Below are 25,251 nucleotides of genomic sequence, written 5' to 3'. Positions count from 1 at the left end.
TTTCTTACTTATTTTAGAGTGTCTCACTTTGTTGACTATAGTTAAAATAATCAATTGATTATGTTAAACTAAAAAATTATATATATATATATATATATATATAATTTTCATATTTTATCTTTTCTTTTATCATACTATAAACATTAAAAAATATAAATGAATTATAAAATAAGAATGAATTTTAATGAATGGCATTATGCTAAAAAAACAGGAACATTAAGTTCAGTAAACATAGGCCATTAAATAAATTTGGCGAACATCACAAAGCAAACTTGTGTTTGGTGAACATCACAAAGCAAATTTGTCCTTTTTTTTGTTGTGGAATTCTGGAGCATATGGTTTCTCTTATTCCCTTACCTTATTTTAGAGCTTTTAACCACGTAATTATCTAGACGACTCCTATCCTGAAACTTGACAGCAAATGCGATTGACTTTTGATCCATTCTTTCCTTCAATATCGATGGCGAAAAATGAAGCGCCCAGCTCAAAATCAAAGATCATAGTTATTTTATGTAACTCTGTATTTCTATAGCTATGACCATTTATTCATGCCAGATCTTGAAGTACTATAGCATTACAGGTGCTGCTTGAGGAAGTCAAGAAGAAGCTTATTGACCTCCTCAGGGGATTGCTCCTGAACAAAATGGCTCCCTTCTGGTAAATACTTGATCTCCAGATTGGGCACTTCAGCTTTCAGGATATCACTTTCTATGTAATCCGCCATTCCTGGAAATTTGATTACATAATCTTTGATACCCATGATCAGAAGTGTCGGAACTTTAACAACATAATCTGTTAACTCCGCCAGTTTACCCCAATTGCTATCAACATTCAAAGTGCAAACCATGTAAGCTGTATGATAAACATCTTTGCCCGAATGTTTCAAAGACAACACAAAACAATCTTTTTCTAAGATTTACCTCATCATAGAAATGTAAGGAACTTGCATGGGGAAAGCAAAACCAGACTTCTCATAAAGGCTTGAGTATGTTTTCAGATCATCCTCAGTAAACCAAGATGGCAGAGGAGCTGCAGGATCATAGAGGTCCATTATCTCTTTACCCTTTTCTGCCACTGGAAGCTCACTTCCAGAGAAAAGGATATAAATGTTCCTCACCACTGATTTTACATCAAAACGCCCAAAATCTGCCAAGGCTCTTCCCGGTTGCTAATATAGAACCAATAAAGAAAACCCATCAGTAAACAAGCCAATTTAAGCGCTGAAATCAAGTTGCAGAAACAGGGGAAGTGAAAGAGACCTTCCAATGTCTAATATAAAACCCTTCTGGAAACAAATCCAATTGAATACTTGCTACGCCTGGTCTCAAATAAGGTATACCCAATGTTACAATGCCGCTCACTCGCTCAGGGTAGAGAAGATACAGATAATATGCAATCGGTGCTCCAAAATCCTTGCCCACAACAAATGCCTGTAAAACTCAGAGAAGCAAGACATTTGGGATATGAATTGGGCATTTTGTACTAACAAAGACCTATAAATTCGTTGATTAGAGTTGTGGGTACTTACTTTTTGAATGCCAAATGCATCAAGAAGGCCGGCCATGTCCTCCGTAAGATCTGCATAGTTTCCTTTCTCTATCTCAGCAGGCTGATCAGAGAGTCCATAACCTCTAAAATCAGGGGCAATTGCGCGAAACCCTGCATCTGCCAAGGCAATCATCTGATGACGCCATGAATACCAAATCTCAGGAAATCCATGAAGCAACAGCACAGCTGGACCTGTAACAAAATCTCATTAGGGCATGGTCATATATTATAAGAACAAAAAGCAAGGAACCCCTGAACAGAGTGAGAGAAAAACCTGATCCAATCTCCGCAACATGTAATTTCAGCTCCCCTACGTTAACTTGCTTGTGCTGTATTTTCTCCATGAATATGGCCACTCGATCGTGAGAAGATAAATTTGTTCCAAGGTGAAGAACTGTGGTAGGGAAAATGTTTTTAATTAAGGTTTTGTCAGGGATCTGGTATTGAATATGCGGATTTTGAGAATTTTGTCCACATCTGCTATTGAAAACATATTATGGCTAAAAGTCAAGAGATGTTGGATTAGCTCAAAATTATTGTTTGTTGTTAGTCCTTCCCTATAGGAAACTAGTGTTTTTAGTAGATCTTCCTATTAATTTTTACAATCTAAGGCCTCATTTGGTTGGGGAAGATAAATTTGTGCCATAACCAGGTTATCTTATAACCAAGTTTTCGAAACCCTGGTTTTGTGGTTTGGAAAGCCAATGGTCCGTTTGGTTGACACGGAAGATGAATATACTGTGGACCCCACAATATTATTAAAAAAACTGTCATAAAATTCAAAACCTGGTTTTAATTTCGAATTCCACCTTTTTGTTGGAAGAAACTTCTTCCAATTTTTGACCAAAATTGGAAGATGAAATTGAAAACCAGGTTATAATTTTAACCAACCAAACACCAAAGTTTTTTTGCAAAACCTGGTTTTACCCCTGATAACCCGATTTTGGCCCTCATCTTCCAACAACCAAACGGGGCCTAAATGTTTTTAGTAGATCTTCCTATTAATTTTTACAATCTAAAAATTCAAAGATTATAAAGATTGCAAAGATTTATTTTCAAATTTAATTTCTGTATACTAATTACTATTTTTCTATTGGCTAATACTATTTTTGCTAGGGGTTAAAATAAAATATCAACTCAAAAAATAACAAAAATTGAAATTGTAGACATGATCCTAGTCTCATCCCTTGTCGGCTAAATAATAAATTATCATCTAAAAAATATTCACACAAAAATCTATAATGAAAAACTAATAAGAAAAAAATATGAAAAAATAACATGTATAAAGTGGAGCAAAAAATATAAATTGAAATATTTATAAAAACTAAAAACTAAATTAAGGGAAGTCCTTATGCTTCACCTCTATGAGCATCACCTAGATCTAATGACTACTAAGTATTCTATTTATTATCATTAGAGATGGATTCTTATAAATCACTACTCATTAAACATCAATGAGTTTGACCCAAAAATTACATAGTTAAACACTAATAACAATATCTCATCTTTTTTTTTGAATGTTGCTCTGCAATCTTGCCGCTCTTTTTGAATTTGAATTTTGAATTTTGATTGATGGCGGGCCCTAAGCCTCCAGATCCGCCACCGTGCTTGGACTTGCAACTCATGCTTGCGGTGTGTAGGGACTTAGAGGACTTGTAGGATGGTTGTGGGTCCATTGGGGTTGATGGGTTGACTTATGCTAACACTACTGATCTGGGTAGTGGAAGCCTTGCTGGTTGTCCACTGGGGGGTAGCTAGAAGCTGGATGTTGGATCACTTTCAGGGTGGAAGAATGTGTTGGTTGGCACCTCGATGGCTGGTTTCCCAATAGAGAATCCCAAGATTACTTGTTGCCAAGAGAGTCTTGTGATTTCCCTTCCTAATAATGTGGTGGACAATGTAACCTCAGGCCTCAAACTTTGTGTGGTTGGCAGATTTGTTGCATTCCGTCCCACTATTGAAATGGTACGTAAATGGGTGAGTAAAAAATGGAAGGTAAAAGGGAGCATAAGTGTTTCTGCTATTCCTAGCGGTCTCTTTTGTCAAATTTACCACTAAGGAGGATTTCAACTACATTCTTTCTGGTACTTGGTATTATGGGAAGCACTGTCTTGCCTTAACAAGATGGCATCTAGGCTTTGATGCTAGCATGGAGTTGAACAAACTTGCCCTAGTTTGGGTTAGATTACCTAGACTCCCCTTGGAATTTTGGGATGAGAAGATCTTAAGGTGGGTGGGGAATTCTTTTGGTCATTTTGTCACAGCTGATAAAGTGACTATGCAAAAAACACAGTTGGTTTATGCAAGGTTCTGTGTGAATGTAGCCCTAAATAGAGCACTCCTCACTATAGTCACATTGAGAACTAAATGGGGTGAGAAAATTCAGCCTATAGAATATGATAATGCTAGCCTGTTCTGCCAAAGATGTGGGCAGTTTGGACACCTTATTGTGGATTGTAAAACCCAAATGCAGAAAGACAAACAAAAAGAGGGCTCTCTAGGGATTATTATTGAGTCCTTTGGTGAATCTTTAGAAATATCAAAAAAAGTGGCAGAGACTCCTCTTAAGGATACTCCAACTATGCCTCCCACTCTTTTCGACCCTAGGGGGGGGGAGTAGTCTTGGAGGACAAGATGAACTTGGAGGAATACCCTTTCAGAAGGGATTCAGAGGAATTATTGTGTTCACCTAAGGAGGGGCCTATAGCTGGTGGGTCACTAGAGGAGGGTGAAATAGATGTGTCCCACCTATTCTTGGGATCCCCAACAACCTAGATGGGTGATAGCCACCACAAAATTCTATCCAATGGCTATGACTTTATGGAAAAAGTTTGTACCCCTTTGATGTTGGTTAAAGATTCCCCAACAGAGATCGCTGCAAAAGTACTGGAAAGTATTGAGAAGGTGGATATGGAGCTTATCCCTACCTCACCTCAGGAGGAGGATAATGGGGAATGGGAGGTCTAGAAGAAGAAGAGGAGGGGGGGAGAAATAGATGTTGGTACTTCTAGGACAGCAGGAAGACCATCTAGCAGAGCAACCAGGACAAAGCAAACAACTAGGGATGTGGCCAATGGCAAGCAACTTATAGTGGAGATAGTTACTAGAGGTAAGAAATGAAATTCCTTTCTTGGAATTTGAGGGGGTTAAACAATCCCCAAAAGCAATATGCTCTGAAACAATATATTTCTCAAGAAAAATTTGATCGTGTCTTAATATAGGAAACTAAAATGTCTTCTGCTAGTTTTGATCAAATAGCTAGTTATATTTGGCTGGGGGTTGGGTATTTACATATGGATGCTGATGGAGCTTCGGGGGGTATTGACACTATGTGGAATCCGAACTCTATGAAGGGTACTGAGGTCTGGAAGGAAATTTTTTTTATCATTACTAATTTCCAATCTAGTAGCCAATGTTGGGGGTTGATCAATATCTATGCCTCTAATAGAAAACTTGGGAGGAAGGAAACGTATGATAAATTGGCTAGGATTGTAGAAATTATAAAGGGGGAGCAATTGATGTGTATAAGAGACTTTAATACTCCCCTTTACCATTCAGAGAAGCTGGGTGGTAACAGAGAATGTCCGAAAAGTTTGCAAGATCTCAATGACTTCATGAGTAGGTTGGACTTTATGGATGTGGAATTGAGAGAAAATCCCTATACTTGGACTAATAATAGGAAAGGGGAGGACTTTATTCAAGTTAAGCTGGAAAAATTATTGGTGTTAGGGAACTGGAATAGACTAGGGAACTCCCACCTTGAGAACCTCACTAGAACTATTTCAGACCACTCCCCTATATTATTCCATTGCCCAGGAGGATGATTTTAAGGGTGGAAAAAAACCTTTCAGATATGAAATTATGTGGTAGTCTCATCCGAAATTCAAAGAGAAAGTTCAGGATTGGTGGAATATAAGGATAGATGGTACCGTGATGTATAGACTTACTCAAAAATTGGATAATATTAGGAGGAATGTCAGGGTCTGGGCTAAGAGTTCATTTGGTGACTCATTCAAAGTTAAAGGTGAAGTGGAGGAAAAGCTCAAAAAACTCCAAGGAGAAATTGCAGAAGGGATCAACTTGGAAAGTGCAACTCGGGAAGAGGAGGAGTATAGAAAAAAGTGGATGGATACTCTACTGAGGGAGGGATTTTTTTGGAAACAAAGATCAAGAATTCAATGGCTTAAGGAAGGGGATAACAACACTACTTTCTTTCACAAGTCAGCCTCAAACCATAAAAGAAGAAACACAATCAATAGGCTGAATGTTGAAGGAGGAAGGGTCTTAAAAGAGTAGGAGGAGATGGGAAGACATGTGGTGGAACACTTCAGTAAAGCTTTTGTTAAAGACAACTTTGTAGGGAACTCGGTTATTAGAAGAAGCTTGATTAATTTAGTCTCATAGATACTTGGTGTGGAGGAGAATAACTAGATACTTGGCAATATCACTGAGGAGGAGATGAAAAGTGCAGTGTTTTCTATGAAAGCTTATAAGGCTCTAGCCTGGATGGATTTCCTCTGGCATTTTTCTAGCATTTGTAGGAGGTAGTTAAATCGGATTTGATTTGGGCCACTAAGGATTTTTTCAGAATCGGAAAGATGCTAAGGAGGATCAACAAAACCTTTATTGCTTTAGTTCCTAAAATCCCTACTCCCTTGAGCCTGCTTGACTTTAGACCTATAAGCTTATTGAATACTATTTGCAAGATCTTGGCCAAAGTTTTGGTGAACAGAATTAAGCCTTTCTTGGAAAAAATTATCGGTAGCCCTTAGAAAGGATTTGTCCAGGGAAGACAGATATTGGATGCGGCTATAACCACACATGAGGTTATTCATTCTATGGAGAAAAATAGAAAACTAGGGATGGCATTTAAATTGGATATTTCCAAAGCTTATGATAAGGTCAATTGGGACTTCATGTAGGATGTGTTGGAAAGAGTGGGATTTAACAATAAGATTATAAACTTGATCATGATGATGGTTGGCTCAGTGCAATATTTTGTCCTACATAACGATTCCCCCTGGGGAAACTTTGTTGCGGAGAAAAGGGTTAAGACAGGGTGATTCTCTTTCCCCTTACCTCTTTATAATGGTTGCTGAAGTCTCAAGGAGGTCATTCTATAAATTAGTGAGTATGGGCTATGTCAAAGGTGTAAAACCTACTACTACTATTGAAACCAAGGCCATACAGCAGTTTGTTGATGACACTTTCCTATTTGGTGAATCTTCAGTAATGGAGGGAGAAGCTTGGAAGATGATATTACATAATTATAAAGAAAGTTCAAGACAGTGAGTGAATTATCACAAGAGTAAGATTTATTTCTTTAATACTGAAGTCTCATTACAAAGGAGGATAAGAAAATTCTGGAATGCCAATCTGCTAGCCTTCCAGATACTTATCTTGGATTACCACTTACTACTAAGGAAGTGTCTAATGACTTCTGGAATACGATAGTAGAGAGAATTTAGAGAAAGCTTTCAGGGTGGAAAGGGAAGATATTAAGCAATGCCAAAAAATTACAACTGCTTTCTGCTGCTCTTCAGGTCCATTTTCAAAATTAATCAAATTATGGTAGAGAAAATTGAGAGAATTCAAAGGAATTTCCTTTGGTCAAGGACAGACAAGAAAAATAAATTGAGCTTAGTTAATTAGGAGGAGGTGTGTAAACCAAAGAGTAAGGGGGGGTTGGGTATAAGAAGACTTCGAGATCTTAACAAAGCTCTCCTCATGAAAGTTGGCTGGAGATTGGCTGAAGAGAATATAGATTGGGGCAATATCATGAAAGCTAAATATTTGTCTAATACCTCCTTTAAGTGGAATCTTTTTAGTAATGACCTTCCAGGAGGTTCAAAAATTTGGTAGAATATTGTTAGAAATAGAGGTTTATTAAGAGAAAGTTTTAGGTGGATTGTGGGGAATGGATTTAATATCAGATTTTGGGAAGACATGTGGATGGGAGGGAAACTACTAGTCTTTAGTAAATTCAGAAGATTAATGGAATTGCTTAAAGAAGATGTGGGGGGAAAGGTTGGAGACTATATTGATTAGGGGAGGAGGTGGAAGAAGCTTTATAAGGAAGATTACTCCCAAGAGGATATTCTCCTCCTTAAGGAATTGGAAGAGTTGATAAAGGAACATAGACTCCCCTTACTACCTCAAGAGGATACTACGGCTAGGACTTAACTCCAAGTGGTAACTTCACGGTCAAATTAGCATACACATTTATGTTTATTAAGGACCCCTACCCAACACCATGGTATAAGGTTTGGATTACTAACCTTATTCCTAAAATTAATTTCTTTTGGTGGATAGCTCAGCATGGTAAAATCTTAACTTTGGACAACTTGAAAAGAAGGGGTTTTTATATAACAAATCATTGCTATCTTTGTAAAGAAAAGGAAGAAAGTATCTCCCACCTCTTCTTAGAATGCCATTGTGCTTTAGGGATTTGGACTAAGTTCTGGGAAAGATTTGGCTTGGATTGGGTTATGAAAGATAATTTGGGATAGTTTGTGGAGAATTGGTGTTGTCCCTTTTATCACAATAGACTTCTTTTTCTATGGAAAATTGTTCCACCATATGTTTGTTGGCACATATGGAAAGAAAGAAATAATAGATTATTTAGAGAGGAAAGTAAATCGAAGGAAGTGATTTTTAGAATTATGGACAAACTATTGAAGGAAAATTTAAAAGTAGCTAAATGTAAAATGCCAAAGGAGGAACTTGTTAGACATGAAGGCTTAGTCGATGAAAGATGGGGTTGTCATGAGGATTTTTTCCTCTTTGATAACTCAAAAATGATAATGAAACATTAGACGAGATGGAGACACCCCACCGTAATGTAGTATAAACTGAACTTCGATGGTGTTGCTAAAGGAGGTTTAGGAGCAGTGGGAGGAGTGCTACGGGATAGGAATGGTGATGTGTTGTTAGTGTATGCAGGAAAGGTGGGAAATGGAAGCAATAACTTGGTTGAGACCATGACGCTGTTATGGGGCCTTCAACTGACTAGGGAAATGCAAATTAAGGAGCCAACCATTGAGGGGGACTCCAAGTTAATCATTGACTTGGTTAATGGAGTGGCTAAATCGGGCTGGAATATTCAAAACACCATTATGGACATCAAGAAAATCTTGAATGGAATGGAAAGTGTCCACTTGCATCACATCTACAGGGAAGGTAATAAGGTGGCAGACACAACAACTACCTTGGGGTTTAATGCTATGGCAATCATGTGTTGGAGGAATTGGGTTGATCTCAATGATGATATCAAGTCATTGATAATCAAAGAAAGAGGTGGGAATAATATATCATGATGACTATAAATTTTAGAAGTAGGGCCAAATTTGGCAACATGGTGATTATGTTTTTAAATTTAACAATGACTTTTTGGAAATAAAAGGAAGACATGGCCTTACAAATAGTAATCAGAGCGATTACGAATTAAGAGAGATGTCATTTCACAATTATGGTAATCCATTGCGAGTTTCAAATTACTTCCTAATTGGAAGTACAAAAGATATCATTAATTAGGTCGTCATAAAATATTGGGGTGTAAAAATTATGATTTTATACATTTACGAATCCCATAATTATCTCACATGGGATTTTGGAGCTTATCAAGCATGAGTCTGCAAATTTTATTTACTTGTTGTTAAAGGGTTTAAGGTGGAGAGTAGTTGTAGAGAGATTGTAATAGAGAAAGTTTAGATGTGTATTATTGAAGAAGGAGAGCCAGAAATTGGTGAAATAGAGATGGGTGGGGACTTGAATAGGTTGGAACCCATGAAAATGGAGAATTTTAACGATAGGATGGCCACCTAGGTTCTTTTGAAGGAAGGGGGTTTTTTGCCCTACATGCAGTTGATGGCAGGGTACGATGAGAACTGCGCACTCCAGTTTGTTAATGGATGGAATTATAGAAAAGTCACCATTAATGAAATCACCTTCCAAGTCACTAAGGAAGTGATTTCCATGGCGACTAGCCTCTCAATGAGAGGGAAAAAATGGAGAAAGGTAACCAAAGTTTCTGATGAGGCTAGTATGAATAACTTCTTTGCAGAAGATGAGGAGCTAATTCGTTATAGAGGAGGGTTTAAAAGAGACAAGCTACCTGCCCCATGGGATGATGTGTGCCTAATCCTAATGAGGTATTTGACACTAGAGGGCAGGTTTGGTGTTTGCTATTACTATCACTTCCCTTTGCTAAATCATTTTAGGAATAAGGATTTCATTTCTATCCCTTTTTATCTTCTGCATTCTCTTGAGGATATGGTTGTTGATGTTAGAGAAAAAAGGAGTAAAGGTTTAAATTTTACCATATTTCATCAAGGTCTAATCTTCCACCTCTATCAATTTCACCTTTCCCTATGCCCCCCTAGTGTGGTGGTGGTGGATAACCAGCACCACCACTAGAATTCTCCCCCAAGCTCCAGTACGGACACTAAAATTCACAACCCCCCGACCCTCCCCTAGTAGGGAAAACAAGGAAAAGAAAAAATCTGATATAACAGTGGAACAAAAGGGAAACAAGAAGATAAAAATTGAGAAACCGATTGTGGTTGATGGAGAGGATTCAAAGGAGGAGATTGGGGGTAAGTCTAGGAGGAGATTTGGTAGGCTTGCACAATCTCAAGCTAGGTGCAAACATAAATCCATTAGAGATCCGGTTGAGGAGGTTGAGGAAGATAGTTCTAAAAACAATAATGAAGGAATGGAGGAGGAAGATATTTCCAACTCCAAGAAGGATGATGGAAAGGAGGAGGGAGAGAAAAGTTTTAATTTTTGAGATAATTTAGTGGATAATACTCAGACCCAGGCGTTTGCTGGTAATGCTGTGAATACGGAGGTCACCCATGTGTCTGCCAATTTTTCCTTCAAACCCATTACCTTTTGTGAAGAGGGCAGCAAGATGGACACCTCCCCCATAACTATTTCCTCCTCAGTTAAGGATAATTCTAAGGTTTCCTCTAACCCAAGGGTTTTGTAGGATGATATATAGGTGCAAAAAGCTAAGGAGGAAGCATTAAAGGTGGAAGCAGAGACTAAGGAGGGGATTGAGGTGCTGGAAGATCAATATGCTAAACTTGAAAGTAGGGTTAAAACTTTGGATGAAGGGTTTTTTACCTTCTCCAAATTTTGCCTCAAAGTCACACATGTTGTGTCTACCACCCTCTAGTTGCTGGCACAGGAAAAGGAGGACACGGGTATGGATATGGAGGACCACAAGTTGTTGTTCAAGTTCCTTGCGGATGACTGGACTTGGATCCTACTGGACGCGAAAGGAAAGGAGAAAAAAGAAAATTTTGTTTCTTAGTTTGCTGGGATCCTTAGATCCAAGACTTTTTATGTTTTACTGTTGGTTAAGGTTTTCTTGGTAGACAACTATTATTATGACTCGGGTTGGCCTATTATGCCAATTTTGGTTAGGTTGAACTTTTGTAGTTTGCTAGCTATCTCTATTTGGTTTTAGCTTAGTTACTCTTAAACTTTGTTGGTTTTTTTGTAGACTTTTGGAACTATGTTGATGTTTAGTTAGTCTTTGGTCTGTTGGTGGCTTCTGTTGGTAATGTGCTAGTTACCAGCTTTTTGCTTGTATGGGCTGACCCCCTTGTTTTATTCGCTTTTAATTTCAAAAACGATATCACAATTTAACTTGTTAAAAAAAATATCTCCTACTTATTAATTTAAAGTCTATTAGCTTAAATATATGAATAAAATCATTTAAAAAATTAAAAAACTAAACTAATTTAAAATCTACCAACTTAAATATATGAAATTTTTTTTATTTCAAAATAATCTTTGTAAAAAAAAACTATTATGGAAAATTAAAATAAGAAATATTAAAAAAATATTTAAAAATAGCAACTCCCACAAATAGTATATTGGCTAAAATAAAAATAAATATTTAAATGAAAAATTATACTAATTTTAAAAATAAATTAAAATAACTTAAAAACTAAAAATTCAATCATACAAATATCCTAATTGCCAATCCTATTTGCTAAACTCAAAATCAATATTTAAAGTGAAAACCTAAACTAATTTAAAAAATAAATTTTAAATTAAAATTTTAAAAAATAATTATAAAAATGAAAAACTTAACTAATTTAAAGTCTATTATCTTAAATATAAGAATAAAATATTTATTTTAAAAGATCTCAAAAATTAATATATAAAATTAATATGAGAAATATAAAAATTATCCTAAAAAGATAGGAACTCCTCCCACAAATATTCTATTAGCTAAACTAAAATTAATATTTAAAGTAAAAAACTAAACTAACTAAACTAAAATTAATTTATAAATTAAATAAAGAGTTAAAAATGAAGATAAATAAATAAATAAGAAAAAAACAAGAGTTAACAATGTAGATAATAGCTGATTAAATTAATAAATAGGGAAAAAAAATAAGAGTTAAAGTTGGAGTGAGATAAAACTGGTTGGAAATAATTAACGATAGGGGCTGACAGTTTTCTGATCAAATGCCAACAATTTTTCGGCTAAAAAAGTATTTTTATGGGAACAAAGTTCCCACATATAGCCTATTGGCTAAAAATTCTACTCTTACAATAATAGAATAATATATTGAATATTCAATTTATTTGTTATTAGTATTGTAGTTTCTTAAAGTAAAAATTTAATAGAAAATAGCAAAATAAAAAATAACTACATCTTATTAAAAAAAAATTAAAATTATTTTTTAACATTTTCCCTAAATCACAAAAGTAGATTTTAATTTTTATTCTTATTTCATTTTCAAAATATGAATGTCAATAGCACAAGGTAGGGACTCTATCTCTTATAGAGCTCTTTTTTATTTATTTATTTTTTGCTAGAGATTGGATTGTCATTGCATTATGAAAGTATTAAAATAATGAGGAGTATAAAAAAGTTTTAAAAATAATTATATATATTAGCAATTGTATTTTGGTGTGTAATGGATAAGTTGAAGTGTGGAAGGGGAGCATAAAATGTCAAATTTAAGATGAATAGATTTAAGGTGCAATCCTAGCAAGTATGGCTTCAAATCAACTCATACATTTATTGATAGTTCAAATATGACTACAATACAAATTTGGTCATTATGAATGATAATACATTTGATTTTATATCTAGTATATAAGTTAGCATGTAGGCTATTTGTTACACATTTCAAACTACCAATGATAGATAGGTTAAGATATATGATATTTCAACCAATCAATTTTCCATTTTTCCATATATGTAGTGCCTGCCCGTGGTTCACATTTTGTTATCGTTGCTGAACTCTTTTAGAGCTAGTTTTATGTTGTTGGTTAGCATCATTCTTTTGAGATTATCAAATATTGTGCTATGGATTCAGTTAATATGTGATGAGATCACTTAGACTTTACATTTCATGTACGCATGATGATTATTTTCAGTGTTTGCAGTTATTAATGATGATTAGTAAGATGATTTATTATCATATGTCTTTTCTTATGGATACTTACCCCATACTTGCATGTGTATGGTGTGTGTGTTTGCTTTGCGTGTTTGCTTTTGTATGGCGTGTCTGATGTGGTTAAGGAAGGGAGTCGTAGTCACCTGCTAGTCGGAATCTACACGATGCACCACTTCCTGCCATTGCCTGTTTAGTTTAGTATATATTGTGTTTGTACATGCATGATTTTTATGCAGGTTGTAGGTATCGGGTATCGACTTCCCTAAATTTCCAGGATGAGCGTACCCTATTACATTATCTCAATGATAAGAGAGGGGAGATAAATTCTCAAGTCCAAATCCCAACCCTTTAAGCCATTTGTCCTAATTGGAAAATTAGGACAAGTATCTGAGTTGAGTACCCTCTGAATACGTTGGATGACGTAATTCGTGATATAAACCCTTGGTTTGATTTTGTATGTATTTTTGCTATGATGGGTTTTCGTATTTTTACCTTGTGAGTCTTTGGAGTATTTTCTATTAATTAAGCCTAATTAAAAGATTTAATTAATGGTTTAATTTAATGAAAAATTAATATGATATTTTAATATTTATTTTATTTAATTAATTAGAAAATTAATTAAATAAAATAATTAAATTTGAAAATAAAAGTTAAAAGTTTAAATTTGGAATGTGACAATATTTATTTTAATAATAATATATTTGGAGTTCATTTTTAAATAAATGACTAAATAATAATATTATTAAAGCTAATAAATATTTTAGCAATTAAGTTTTGGAAAATGAAATTTAAAAGTGGAGAATATATTTAAATTATTAAAAGATTCTAGATTTCATGTGATTAAAATATAAATATATTAAGATTGAAAAGTGGAATTATTAAAGTTAGTGCATGAGATTTAATAAATTAATAAATTAAATTGGAAAGAGTAAAAGTAAATATTATATTAATTAATGTGCATTATTTTAATATTTGCTCACACAGGAGTTGGCAAATTCTTGAGAGTTGTCATGTAGACAACACAGGAGTTTGCACTCTAAGAATGCACTAGTTGTCTACACTTGGGAGTAAGCATTTTATTTGAGCACATGGTGTCTACAACCTTAAGACTTATCTAGAAGGTTGGAGAAGACCCATGCTTGATTGTCATGCTTATCTTCTAGTTGTTTCTAGAGACACTCTAGATGCATCTTAGAGGCCTTTAAATAGAGGCTCTCCTAGTGTGTTTGGACAAGCTGAATGGAAGCTACAAGCTACAAGCTTAAAATGGAAGCTTCAAAGCTTACATGCATTGGAGAAGTTCATATGCTCATATATTTTCTACATGCTTCTATGCTCCTTCTAGCTCTTCTAGTCACTTGGAGGATTTAGTTGGCTTGGATCTTGGAGGAATTGCGAATGATGGTGAAGAAAGAGATTTTTTATGGACTTCTAAGGCATGGTGGATTAGCATCAGAGTCCAGGTGCACTCGTGATATTCGCATATTCTCTTTGCACTATTTCTCTTCCTATCTTCATTATGTCTAATTTATGTGACTGAATACTCTTGTGAATGAATCTACAATTAAATTGGAATCTAGATATGTAGAGTTGCAAAGAAAACAATAGAAAAACCCTAGATCCAATTAAGGAGAAATTAGATCTAAACGGGTTTGGGTTCGAATTAGAATCAAATTGAGAAAGATGATTTCAAATTTATAGTTAAACCTTTTGGATGGATTAATGGATATGTTTAGAAAACAATTATTCTAAAGAGGAATTTCTTAATTTAAAGAATTTGAAAGCTCTTCTTATTTAAAGTTTTATATATATCTGTGTTCTCTTTCTAAAATATATATATAAAATTTGCATACTTTTATATATAAATATATATAAGTACATATATATATTTATATATTTCCATCGCTGTGATACTGATTTATAATCTGTACACACACACACACACACACACACACATATATACACATATATATACATATATATATACATATACATTTTTTAAAACGCGATGGTAAAAAAATATATAATAGAAATTTGAATTCGCATGGAAACATTTTAATGAAAAACATTATACAAATTGCTTTTGAACATTTAAAAAAAAAAATGTCTTATTATATACATATTATGTTGGGGTGGGCGGGGTTTACCCCGACCGCACCCCCACCCTCATTATCTCTTATGCCAACGTACTGCATGCCTGCGAGATCGCAGGGTACCTGCGTGATCGCAGTGTACTTGCGATCTGCAGGCCGCACACATTGTGGCCGACGGTTATCAATATAACCTGCCTTTGTTTTGAGGAATGTACAATGTTTAAAATATTATATATTATGTTATAATATTATTAAATATGATTTAAAATATATATTCATTAATCAATGTTAATATTTGCTATTAATTATAGTTTAGTTTTAATGTTATAATCTTATAAAGATTTAACATTATAAATGTTATAATATATATATTTGTTAATAATGAAATATGATAATTAAAATATATATAATCATGAATTAGCAATAATGATTGCTATTTTATATGTTATTAATGTTAATATATCATACTTGTATGAATAATCAATTCGTTGACTGTTATTAAACTAAGTAAAGAATGATGAAGGATCTGGTGTTGTAGAGCTGTTAATGAGAATTTTAATATAACTTGTTTAATAACAAAGTTATCATTAACTTACTAATAATGGATTAGAATATAGTTAATTCTTTATAATTAGCATTAGTCATTGGTCGATGAATATTTGTGGAGCTATATTAAATAATTTAGAGATGGTAATTTTATATTACGAGATGATTTTAAATTAAGAAACTTAAATTTTTAATGATATTGGACAATGGGTCATTTTGACCTTGTTATAACATAGCTATGTTTTGAATTATTGATATGATTAATACGTTATGTATTAATAAATAACTTAATGATATAACTTAATGGCATTTAGGTTAGTTAAATATTAACTAATGGGATTTATGGAAATAATAGTTTGATGAGTTTATTATTTATTAATGTTTGTTGGGTCTAACAAACTATTAATAAATAATGGTTTAAATAGTTATCAATAAATTCGATTAGAGTTAATCTAGTGGAGATTACTTAATGATTAAAGTTTTGTAAAAGACATTAGTTTTGGATTTGGATTATAATTGATTTTAATCAATTGATGTCCATTGAGTTGTCAATATAATTATATGCGATAGAAATGATTATCATGATGAATGTGATCTATTAATAAGATTCCCAATATAGCTTGTCATTAAATATTAGCAAGTTATTATTATTGAACTATGAACATGAATATTTGTGTATGGCTGGCTTTTAGTTATTAGTCAACTAATATTTATTGGGTTGATTGTTTAGTTGTGAAATTATTAATTAAATCAATTAACTAGAGTTAATTGGATTTAATTAATCATTAAGTTATGTAATGGATATTTAATTGATATAATTATTTTAATGAGATTGTAAAAAAATATTGATATCGAAGTTGATAAGTCTTATTTTGATATTTTAATGATGAGACTTAGTAATATTTAAATTGAGAATTATTAGAATGGATTGTGTACTTAAGTTTATTGATTGATTGATTTAATTGATCATTTTATTAAAGTTATAATCTTCTTAATTCAAAGATTGATAATTGGTTTTCATATAAAATAACAAATAATGATCCTATAAAAGTTGAAAGGTTAATCAATTAGAATATGGATCATGGTTAAATATAGAGAACAATTTAATTAAAGGTCAAATGATGATTAGTTTAGTGAATATTTATCCTTAAGTCATTCTTAGGATGTAATTCTTAATAATGGAAGGATAATGCTATCGGGAAACAATTGTGTTGACTTGTAGGTCAAATGATTAAACTTAGACACTTGAAGTATACTTGCAAATAGAAAATTGGAAACCCCTAGACATTATTCAACTATGTGAATTTAGTAAATCAAAACATGTGTTTGCATCGTGTATTCTATATGCTTCTTGTTTTGGGTTTTTGGGTTGACTAGTGTTGACCAGTCCTAAGTTGTTACCAGAAGCTCGAGGGTTATGAGATGTGATGGCATGTTGATTTTATTTGGTCTCGATCTTTATGAACCCAACCATGGTTATGTGATCGTATGCTCTATGAAATGTTTGTATTTATTGATTGTTATTGTTCATTAGTCTTCATGTGTGAAGTTGAGATGTATGTGTATGAGACACTTGAGCTAATCATTTTTGAGTCATCGATCAGTTATCCTTGGATTATTTTCTAGTCACCATGATGGGACTGAAATGTGGATTTATTTCTTAATGATGTCATGTTGTGACATGTTTGACTCAACCATTTTGGAGTCTTCGATCAGTATGATTTTGAGATATTCTTGGTTTCTTGTTGAGAACCAATGGATATGGTGATTTATTTTGAAATATATTTTGGTTATTGAGAACCAATGGATACTTATGATTATCAGTGATGCCTTCAGTTGCCAATAGAGAACTGTTGTGGTCATGATTTTCTATGCATGCTTTCCAGATGCTCATGGAGATTTGATGATTCTTATTGTGGATATTTGATGTTTTTATCATGGATATTTGATGATTCTTTTTATGGATTATCTTTTGGATTTTCTTTACAGTCGCTTGTCCAAGATTGTGGTGATTTTATGATTCCATGAGCTTAGGGTAGGTAATCTACTTGTAATGTTGGGAAGTGGCTTGCAATGGGGGCCAGGGCCCTAAGTGGCTGCTAGGGTAACTCATTGTAAATTTGGTTAATAAGTGATAACATTTACAAACTAAATGGGGATTAAATGAACCTAAAAAGATAAGAGTTTTGGTTCTCTCCCATGCCTTGAGTGCTTGTACAGGCTAGGATGAGAGTAGTGAGAACGCATGGTTGCGACCGTGCATTCCATAGTATGCCTCGTCAGTATGAGAGGATACTAGTGGCCGCATGAGATCAGTATGGACCCATGGAGTTTAGCTAACTGCTAGGGTAACTTGTACGTAATAATTGTGATGACACTTTCTCGCTTGCATAGTAGGTTTCCTACATGTCATTGTGTGCCTCTGGGAATTAGATGTTAGTTTTGTGTGATGGTACCTTTGAGTTAGTATACTTTTAGGATTCCTAGACTACAGAGATTTATGCTACGTGTTTTTGGATATCCTATTTGGGACTTGAGATTATCTCCTCAGCACGATGGGAGTGGACCACTTAAGTACCACGCGGACGAATGGTAGTGTTTTTTCACTCTTATCATTTGAGATCCGTCCGAGACACCGTGGCTAGAGTATTCTTGGTTGGTATTTATCTTAATTATGTTCTTGGAGCATTATGATAGATGATATACCTTATGATGGATGCATTTACTAGTATGTTTCTCACATTGATGATTTGCATATGATGATGTTATCTTATGTTTTACTTTGCATGTTAGTAGGATGTTTTAGGAGTGACATTCCTACTATGTTAATACCGATGATCTCTTCGGTGCTTTGGAATGTTACGCACGGAGGGATGGCTAGGATCCACGATGGTCTAATGATGCTATTTACGGTTGGGAGGAACCGTGCACTTAGTTATTTATGTTTGTGTTGTATGGTTAACTTTTATGATGGATGTTTATATCTTCTGTGATGATGTATCATGTATGACATGTGGTTTCATTATGTTATTGCATCATGGATTAATATTGGATGATGATGTACTTTATTTACATGGATGATTATTCTTCCAAGCTCTCATACCTTGTAACATGTACAGTAGATGATTGAGCTAAACTAAAATGTAATACAAAAAGGATACTTGTATATGGTTTAAGAATGTTGCATGTATCATTGTTATTTCATAAGGATGTGAGGTTAGATGAATAATTAATTTAGATGTGATACAATGTTAAGGGATCTTTAAAGAATGTAATCTGTTAAGTATGTTATGTTTACTTTCATTTGAATTGTTGCTTCCGCGAATGTTATAAATGGTTTTACTTTCATATTTAAAAAAAAAAAATAATTGTTTGGCAAACTTAGTGAAATTCTTTGGATCCCTTGGCGGGGCATTACAATATATCAAAAAATATGAAGCATATCTTTTGTGGATGTTAATTTTCTAGAAAACAATAGACTCTTACACAAAATGACTTGACAACTATTTTTAGCATAAATTGAATTAGAAAGAAGCTCTACCTAGTGTAGGGTTAAATGGTAATTTTATTGTTGATGCCACTAGACAAGTTATTTTCTCTCATATATGGTATTACAAATGCAAAGTTTATTTCGAGTAATCTTGAAGATGCTCACCTAGAAGTTGCATTCCTAAGGCTTTACTCAAACACTACTATATTAATTTCAACTTCACATATGTAATTCAATATTTGTAATCCACATTTTTTTAATATTTTAAAAAGGTATGAGTACCATTAATTTGAATAAAAGATGATATATGGGTGCAATAAAAAATTAAAGTATGAATGATGTTTTTTTTGTAGAATTCATATTTTGTTGTTAAATATTTTGAAATAATATACCAATATGTGAGAGGTTGGATTTTATTTTTTTTAGAAAGAAAAACAAAGTAATAAATGAATTATTTTATACATGGGAGTCAAAGTTTAGGTATATGTATACGATCATATTTAAAATAGAAATGTAATAAAAGTGACTATATTTTAAATTTGAAGAAGATGAGACTAATTGATTGTGCTAAATGATTGTTACTTGATATCTATAATTAGATTTAAGAAAAATACATTAATATGATTATGCATTGTGAAATTTATGGCTATACATAATCTTAAATCAAACTCATGTGTTAGTGGTTTCGACCCCAACATGGGCAATTTAGGCTTGTTATTTAAAAGATTGATTGTATGGTCTTAAAAAATTTGGTAGCTAAAATAGAGTTTCACATTTGCGTGTACTTGTAAATAAAAGGTTTGATGGTGTTGAAGGACATAGTTTAGATTTGTTATGTTAGGAGAGGGCATTGATTAGCTATAGTCAAGCTTCATTGATTGATTCAATGACTTTGATACATTTAAAAAATATATTCAACAAATACGTGATATTTCCAATTAGATTATTAAACTAATAAGATATTTGAGACTTGAATAAAAGTATAATGAGTGATGCATGTACTAATGTACAAACTAGAGTTTTGATGCTTGTTGATAAAATAGTTGACCATGTATAATTATAATGCTCCGTGCAAAATAATGTTTCAATAGGGATATGTATTGTTGAGAGTATAAGAGATTCTAGTAGTGAGAATTTTTGATGATAAAGGCTAATCCTTAATGATAGATAATGATCTAGGGATGATGTTATACATATCTTGTGCACATAATATGAAAGTTTCTTGAAAGTTGACAGTTTATCATGGTTAAAAAAAAAAACACATGTTTAAATTTGATCTTAATGAGAAACTACAAATTTGACAAGAGCTTAAATAAACTAAAAAGTTTAATAGAAATCAAAAAGAAGGTAAGAAGAAGAGAAATGACACATCATGTTCCTTGGGAAAAAGCCATCATTAAAAGGAGATCTTGCACTGCATTGATCTTAGAATTAGAATCCAAATACAATATGATATTGAAAATATTTGATGTAGTACAACCTCTTACTTGTCAAAGTATACAAATAACCCAATCAAAGTCCTTCAAAGTTATGACATTAAACCTAGTCACTCAAGGGCCTTCACTTTATAAGAATTATTGTTATCAATACAATTCATAACACAGTGTTACTGAGAAAGTTATTATTCAAGGAAATACATATACCAAAGATCTAGGTTTTTATAGACAATTGTGGGTTGACAATTCTCTCATTTGTGTGAACCTAAGTCTACAACCACGACCTAAAGATATGATAGATACATGTTTCTATTTGTATATTTATTAACTTTAAAATGAATCCGATAGTATGAAAAAATATGTCTAAAAATTTACCAATTGATGAAAAGTTTATATGGCTTATCAAACTAGCAGTTGCACCTAAAGGAGGTGCAAAACATAAGACAATAGGTATTTCATTGAATCACATAAGTGAATCCTAAGCAGTACATAAGAAAATGTATGAAAGCAAGACGTACAAATGTGTATCATCATGTAAGGCATTTTCATATACTATTTTGGTAAACTCTAGCATTTATTCGAGATAATGAGATATCTTTGAATAATTAAATAAATTAAAGTCACACTAGTGCCTTTTGTGCTTTTTGTAGCCCCCCTCAAAAAAAAGTAGCATTCAAATGAATTGAAATGTATTAAAAATTAATTATTGGTAAGGGTATGTGTAGGATCATGGTATACCAAGCTATGACCTTAAGTGACAATGATATCAAAAAATTAGGGTTACTCATATTGACATAAAAACTTGAACATCTTATGAACTTATGTCAAAAATTTGTAAGAATAGAATCTATAGGAAATTGAATGTAGTTTCTAAACTACTAGCCTTTTATGAAAAAAATTAATCTAATGGAGAACAAAGTATCTATTTAGTAAACTAATGGAGATCAAAGTAGCCATTTATTATACTAATGGAGAAGGAAAAGTAAACATCTTTATTAAAAATAAAAATAAAACATAGCTAAAAGTTGCCACCATAAAAATATGTTGCTACATTATAAAAAGTAAATTTTAGATAGAGAGAAAGATTAGTATCAACGTATTACTTGGAACCACGTCTTGAATTTGATAGTCATACAATTTAAATTTATATAAAACCATCAATATGATACTTAATTTTATTAATAAACCATCAAATTTGTTATAGGCAATAATAATTAAAATATTAGTGTATTGCTAATTTTAATTGTTTTGTAGAATCTTATATTATTTTATAAAACATATAAATTTAGAAACTTCCAAATACTATATTTTTGTAACTATTACTAATTTATACTTATATATATTGATTAAATATTAAAATTTACAAGAATTATTAAATTAGTAAAAATAAAATGACAATCTATATTTATTATAAAACATAAAATGAAAGGTATTATCATGAGCAAACTATCATTAAAAAAAACTCATTATTTGAGCCTACTTGGAACATGATGAGTGTATTCAAAATAGTGGAAGTTTGTTAGATGAGGAAGAATAATTCAAATTCAATTTGAAAATTCTTTTTTTTTTTTTTTTTTTTTTTGTGTATTTCTTACTTATGTTTAGGGTGTCTCACTTATTTGACTATAGATTAAAATAATCAATTGATTATGTCGGACTAAAAATAACAATGTAAAGATTAAATAAAAAAAGTCAGCATTAATTTATCATTCATTTTAATATAAAATTATAATCTATATATATAAAACAATAATAATATAAATTAGTATAATTTATGATGAATTATAATGAATGACATTATGCAAAACAAGGAACATTAAATTCAGTAAACATAGATCATCAAATAAATTTAGGAAATATCACAAAGTAGACTCATCACAAAGTTTTTATAATTTATGATGAATTATAATGAATGACATTATGGAAAACAAAGGAACATTAAATTCAATAAACATAGTATCACAAAGAAATTTTTTCCTTTTTTTGGTTTGAATTCTTGAGCATATGGTGAGAGTATACATCTAGGTAATTACAGAGTATGCAAAACAATAGCCCTAGAATCATAAATGAACACTTGGGAATCTAAGAAGATCAAACGGGATGAGTACATCATCGAGATTTTGAAGGTTTAGGAATATGGAATAGACAAATTCGTGAAAGAAAACCCAAGATCCAAGTTTGATGTTGATTTTCTATTCCTCACCTGAGCTAACCTAAAATGGAGAAACATAGTGATGGAATAGGGGTTAGAAGAATGCTCTGAATTGCTTAAGGAGGTAGGATATCTCAGGGAAATCTTGATTGCTGATATGAAATGCATTGATGTGAAGATTATGGGAAATGAGGATCGAAATGAAAATCCACCTAAGGAAGTGGAGAGAACCTTTTTCTCCAAAATTAAGCTGTTGAAAGAAACGAGTGAAGTCTCAGTCTAAGATCTAACTATTGTCGCTAGGGAAGACTCCATGATGATTATTTGTATTGATCACTTGGAGGTACAAGACAAAAAGCTGGATCATATCTATCGAATTATGAGGATGTGGAAACTTCGCCCAAAGCAGCTAGGTGTTGTAGACACCTAAAAAACCTTTAGAAAATAAAGTATTTTTTTTTTCCTAAAAAATTCCTGATGACATCATCATTTATTAATTAATTAATTTATTTTTATGCCATTAAATCCCTTTATCTTAATTAAAAATATTTAATTAAGGAATCCCTCCCAAAAATGTTTAAATCTTATTTAAACATTATTTCCTTATTTATTAATTATTTAATTAATAAATTGACCAAAAATCCCAAAATAAATAATTAATTTATTTTATTCCCAAAAGTTGGTCAATTTCCTTAAGACCAATAACCTCTTCCAAAATCTTCTAATCTTTCTTTAATTTCGATTAAAGGCTAATCTCATCATTTCCTACCCCTAACCCAACTCAAAATATTTAATCAAGATTAAATATTAATCCTCATGTTTATTAAAAATATTTTAATAAATATCTCCTCAACCCAAACCCTTGAAATAAATAAAACTTTATTTATTTCATAAAATCTTATCCTAGGAAGTTCTAGACTCTTCTAGAAAGTCTTCATCCTCATCCAAAGCCTAGACTCTTCTAGAAGATGTCTTTAATCCTAATCCTAATCCCCTCCTAACTTTGTCACATTCCCTAAACATGGGTTAAGACTTGCTAACTCAAGCCAAAGTTAACAAATATCTCCTCCTTCACCCACCCTCATTAATTGCAATCCACTTGCCATCCACTTGCCTAGTCCTAAGCCATCTCTAACCCTTCCTCTAATCATTTTTACAACCCTAAGCAAGCTTAAAACCCTCCTAAACCCTCAAATTCGAATTTCATGGTATCTCTCACAAATATCTTCAACCACAAAACTTTATAAAGCCCACAAAGTCATAAATGTTCTTACAAAGCACTTATGAAGGGTCTTTATGAAGATTTTATCCCTTGAGCCTCCTTTGTTGACTCATCCTTCCCCTTTCCTCCATCCTCTCACCATGTGACGTGTGTCACTCCTTGATTGGTTGTAAAGAAGCAAAATCCATGTGCTCTCCTCTCATGCAATCTAAGCCCTCCATGAGCTTTTTCCCATCCTTGCATCTTAGCCCTCAATCCCTCAAGCCTCTTGCCTATAAATTGGATCCTTCCCCTTTGCAAAATAACACAATCCATGAAGTAAAGTTATAATGCTATTTTGAGAGCCAAATCCATACTAAAGCCATCTATCCACACCAAAAATCCACAATCATCCATTGAAGCCTTTGGAAGCATATTGAGCATACATCCTATCCATTTAGATAAAGCCACTCAACAAGAGAGCTTCTCATTGAGAGAGCCCATTAATGGCTCATATTTTCAATTGAGAGCTCATCTTAGTCTATCTTGAAGTTTATGAATTTTGTTTAGTTTGTAGAAGCTTTATTTAAATTTGGTTACTATTAGCATACTAACATTGCTCATATACAGGTGTCCCTTGGCAACAGGAGTTGATTGGTTTCCTCACAGCACACAAAGTTTGGAAAGAAAATGGTGGTGGTTTCTTTGACACCCAAGGACCTTGTGCCAATATTGTTAGTACAACTAAAGCTTGAGAGAGGATCGAAGGGTCACTTGCATCATTTTCCCTTTTTTAAAGTTAACTTTGTTTTAAGACTCGATTGTTTTAGAAAATGTTTGGACTTCCTTAAGGGAGTGACTTTTTGAAAGAATTTGGAAATCCCTATGTGGCTATATATGTAATGTTTTAATCAATCTAAAGGGTCATCTCTCTGGACTTATTGTCCTTTTTGTTAGTAAGTGTAGTTATTCTCCCTTTTGTTGAATGAACCACAAAGTTAATGATAATAGAATTGATCATATGGTTACTTCTTTTTCATCTATATGATAATCATGTGGTTATCTTGTTGTGTGCTGGAATTTGTATGAAATTCATACTAGTATAGATGTTGTTTCATCAATTGTGTTAAAGTTATCTTTCCTTCTATTTAGTTTAGTGAGCTTGATAAAAAATTTGAAATTCTTAAGCTATATGTCGTATGACATGTATTGATCAGTAATCACTTAATCTAAAACATTCTTTTATGGTTATCAAAGGATGTTTTCATTTTCCTTAAGTTCTATCAAGGTAAAAGAGTGACTATTATAATTTGTTTACAATAAGAATTGCATTGTTAAATTATTGTAGAAGGGAGTTGA

At 32.7% G+C, this 25,251-nt stretch overlaps 1 protein-coding gene across 1 annotated transcript; it reads right to left on the bottom strand.

The window, feature by feature from the left end:
- Nucleotides 1–221: 221 nt before the first annotated feature.
- LOC149544265 (epoxide hydrolase 2-like) lies at nucleotides 222–1,992 on the bottom strand. The gene is made up of 5 exons (XM_089798757.1): nucleotides 1,823–1,992; nucleotides 1,529–1,740; nucleotides 1,260–1,430; nucleotides 921–1,168; nucleotides 222–821 (listed from the first exon to the last, which is right to left on the bottom strand). The coding sequence occupies exons 1-5, from the start codon at nucleotides 1,890–1,892 to the stop codon at nucleotides 575–577; spliced, it is 948 nt and encodes a 315-aa protein (XP_089654883.1). The 5' UTR covers nucleotides 1,893–1,992; the 3' UTR covers nucleotides 222–574.
- Nucleotides 1,993–25,251: the final 23,259 nt, after the last annotated feature.

The sequence above is a fragment of the Cupressus sempervirens genome, chromosome 8 (assembly GCF_028749045.1).
Source record: "Cupressus sempervirens isolate cs-2001-9-10 chromosome 8, ASM2874904v1, whole genome shotgun sequence".
Lineage (NCBI taxonomy): Eukaryota > Viridiplantae > Streptophyta > Pinopsida > Cupressales > Cupressaceae > Cupressus > Cupressus sempervirens.
Note: the sequence above shows the minus strand (reverse complement) of the source record. Positions and strands in the feature narration are given on the sequence as shown.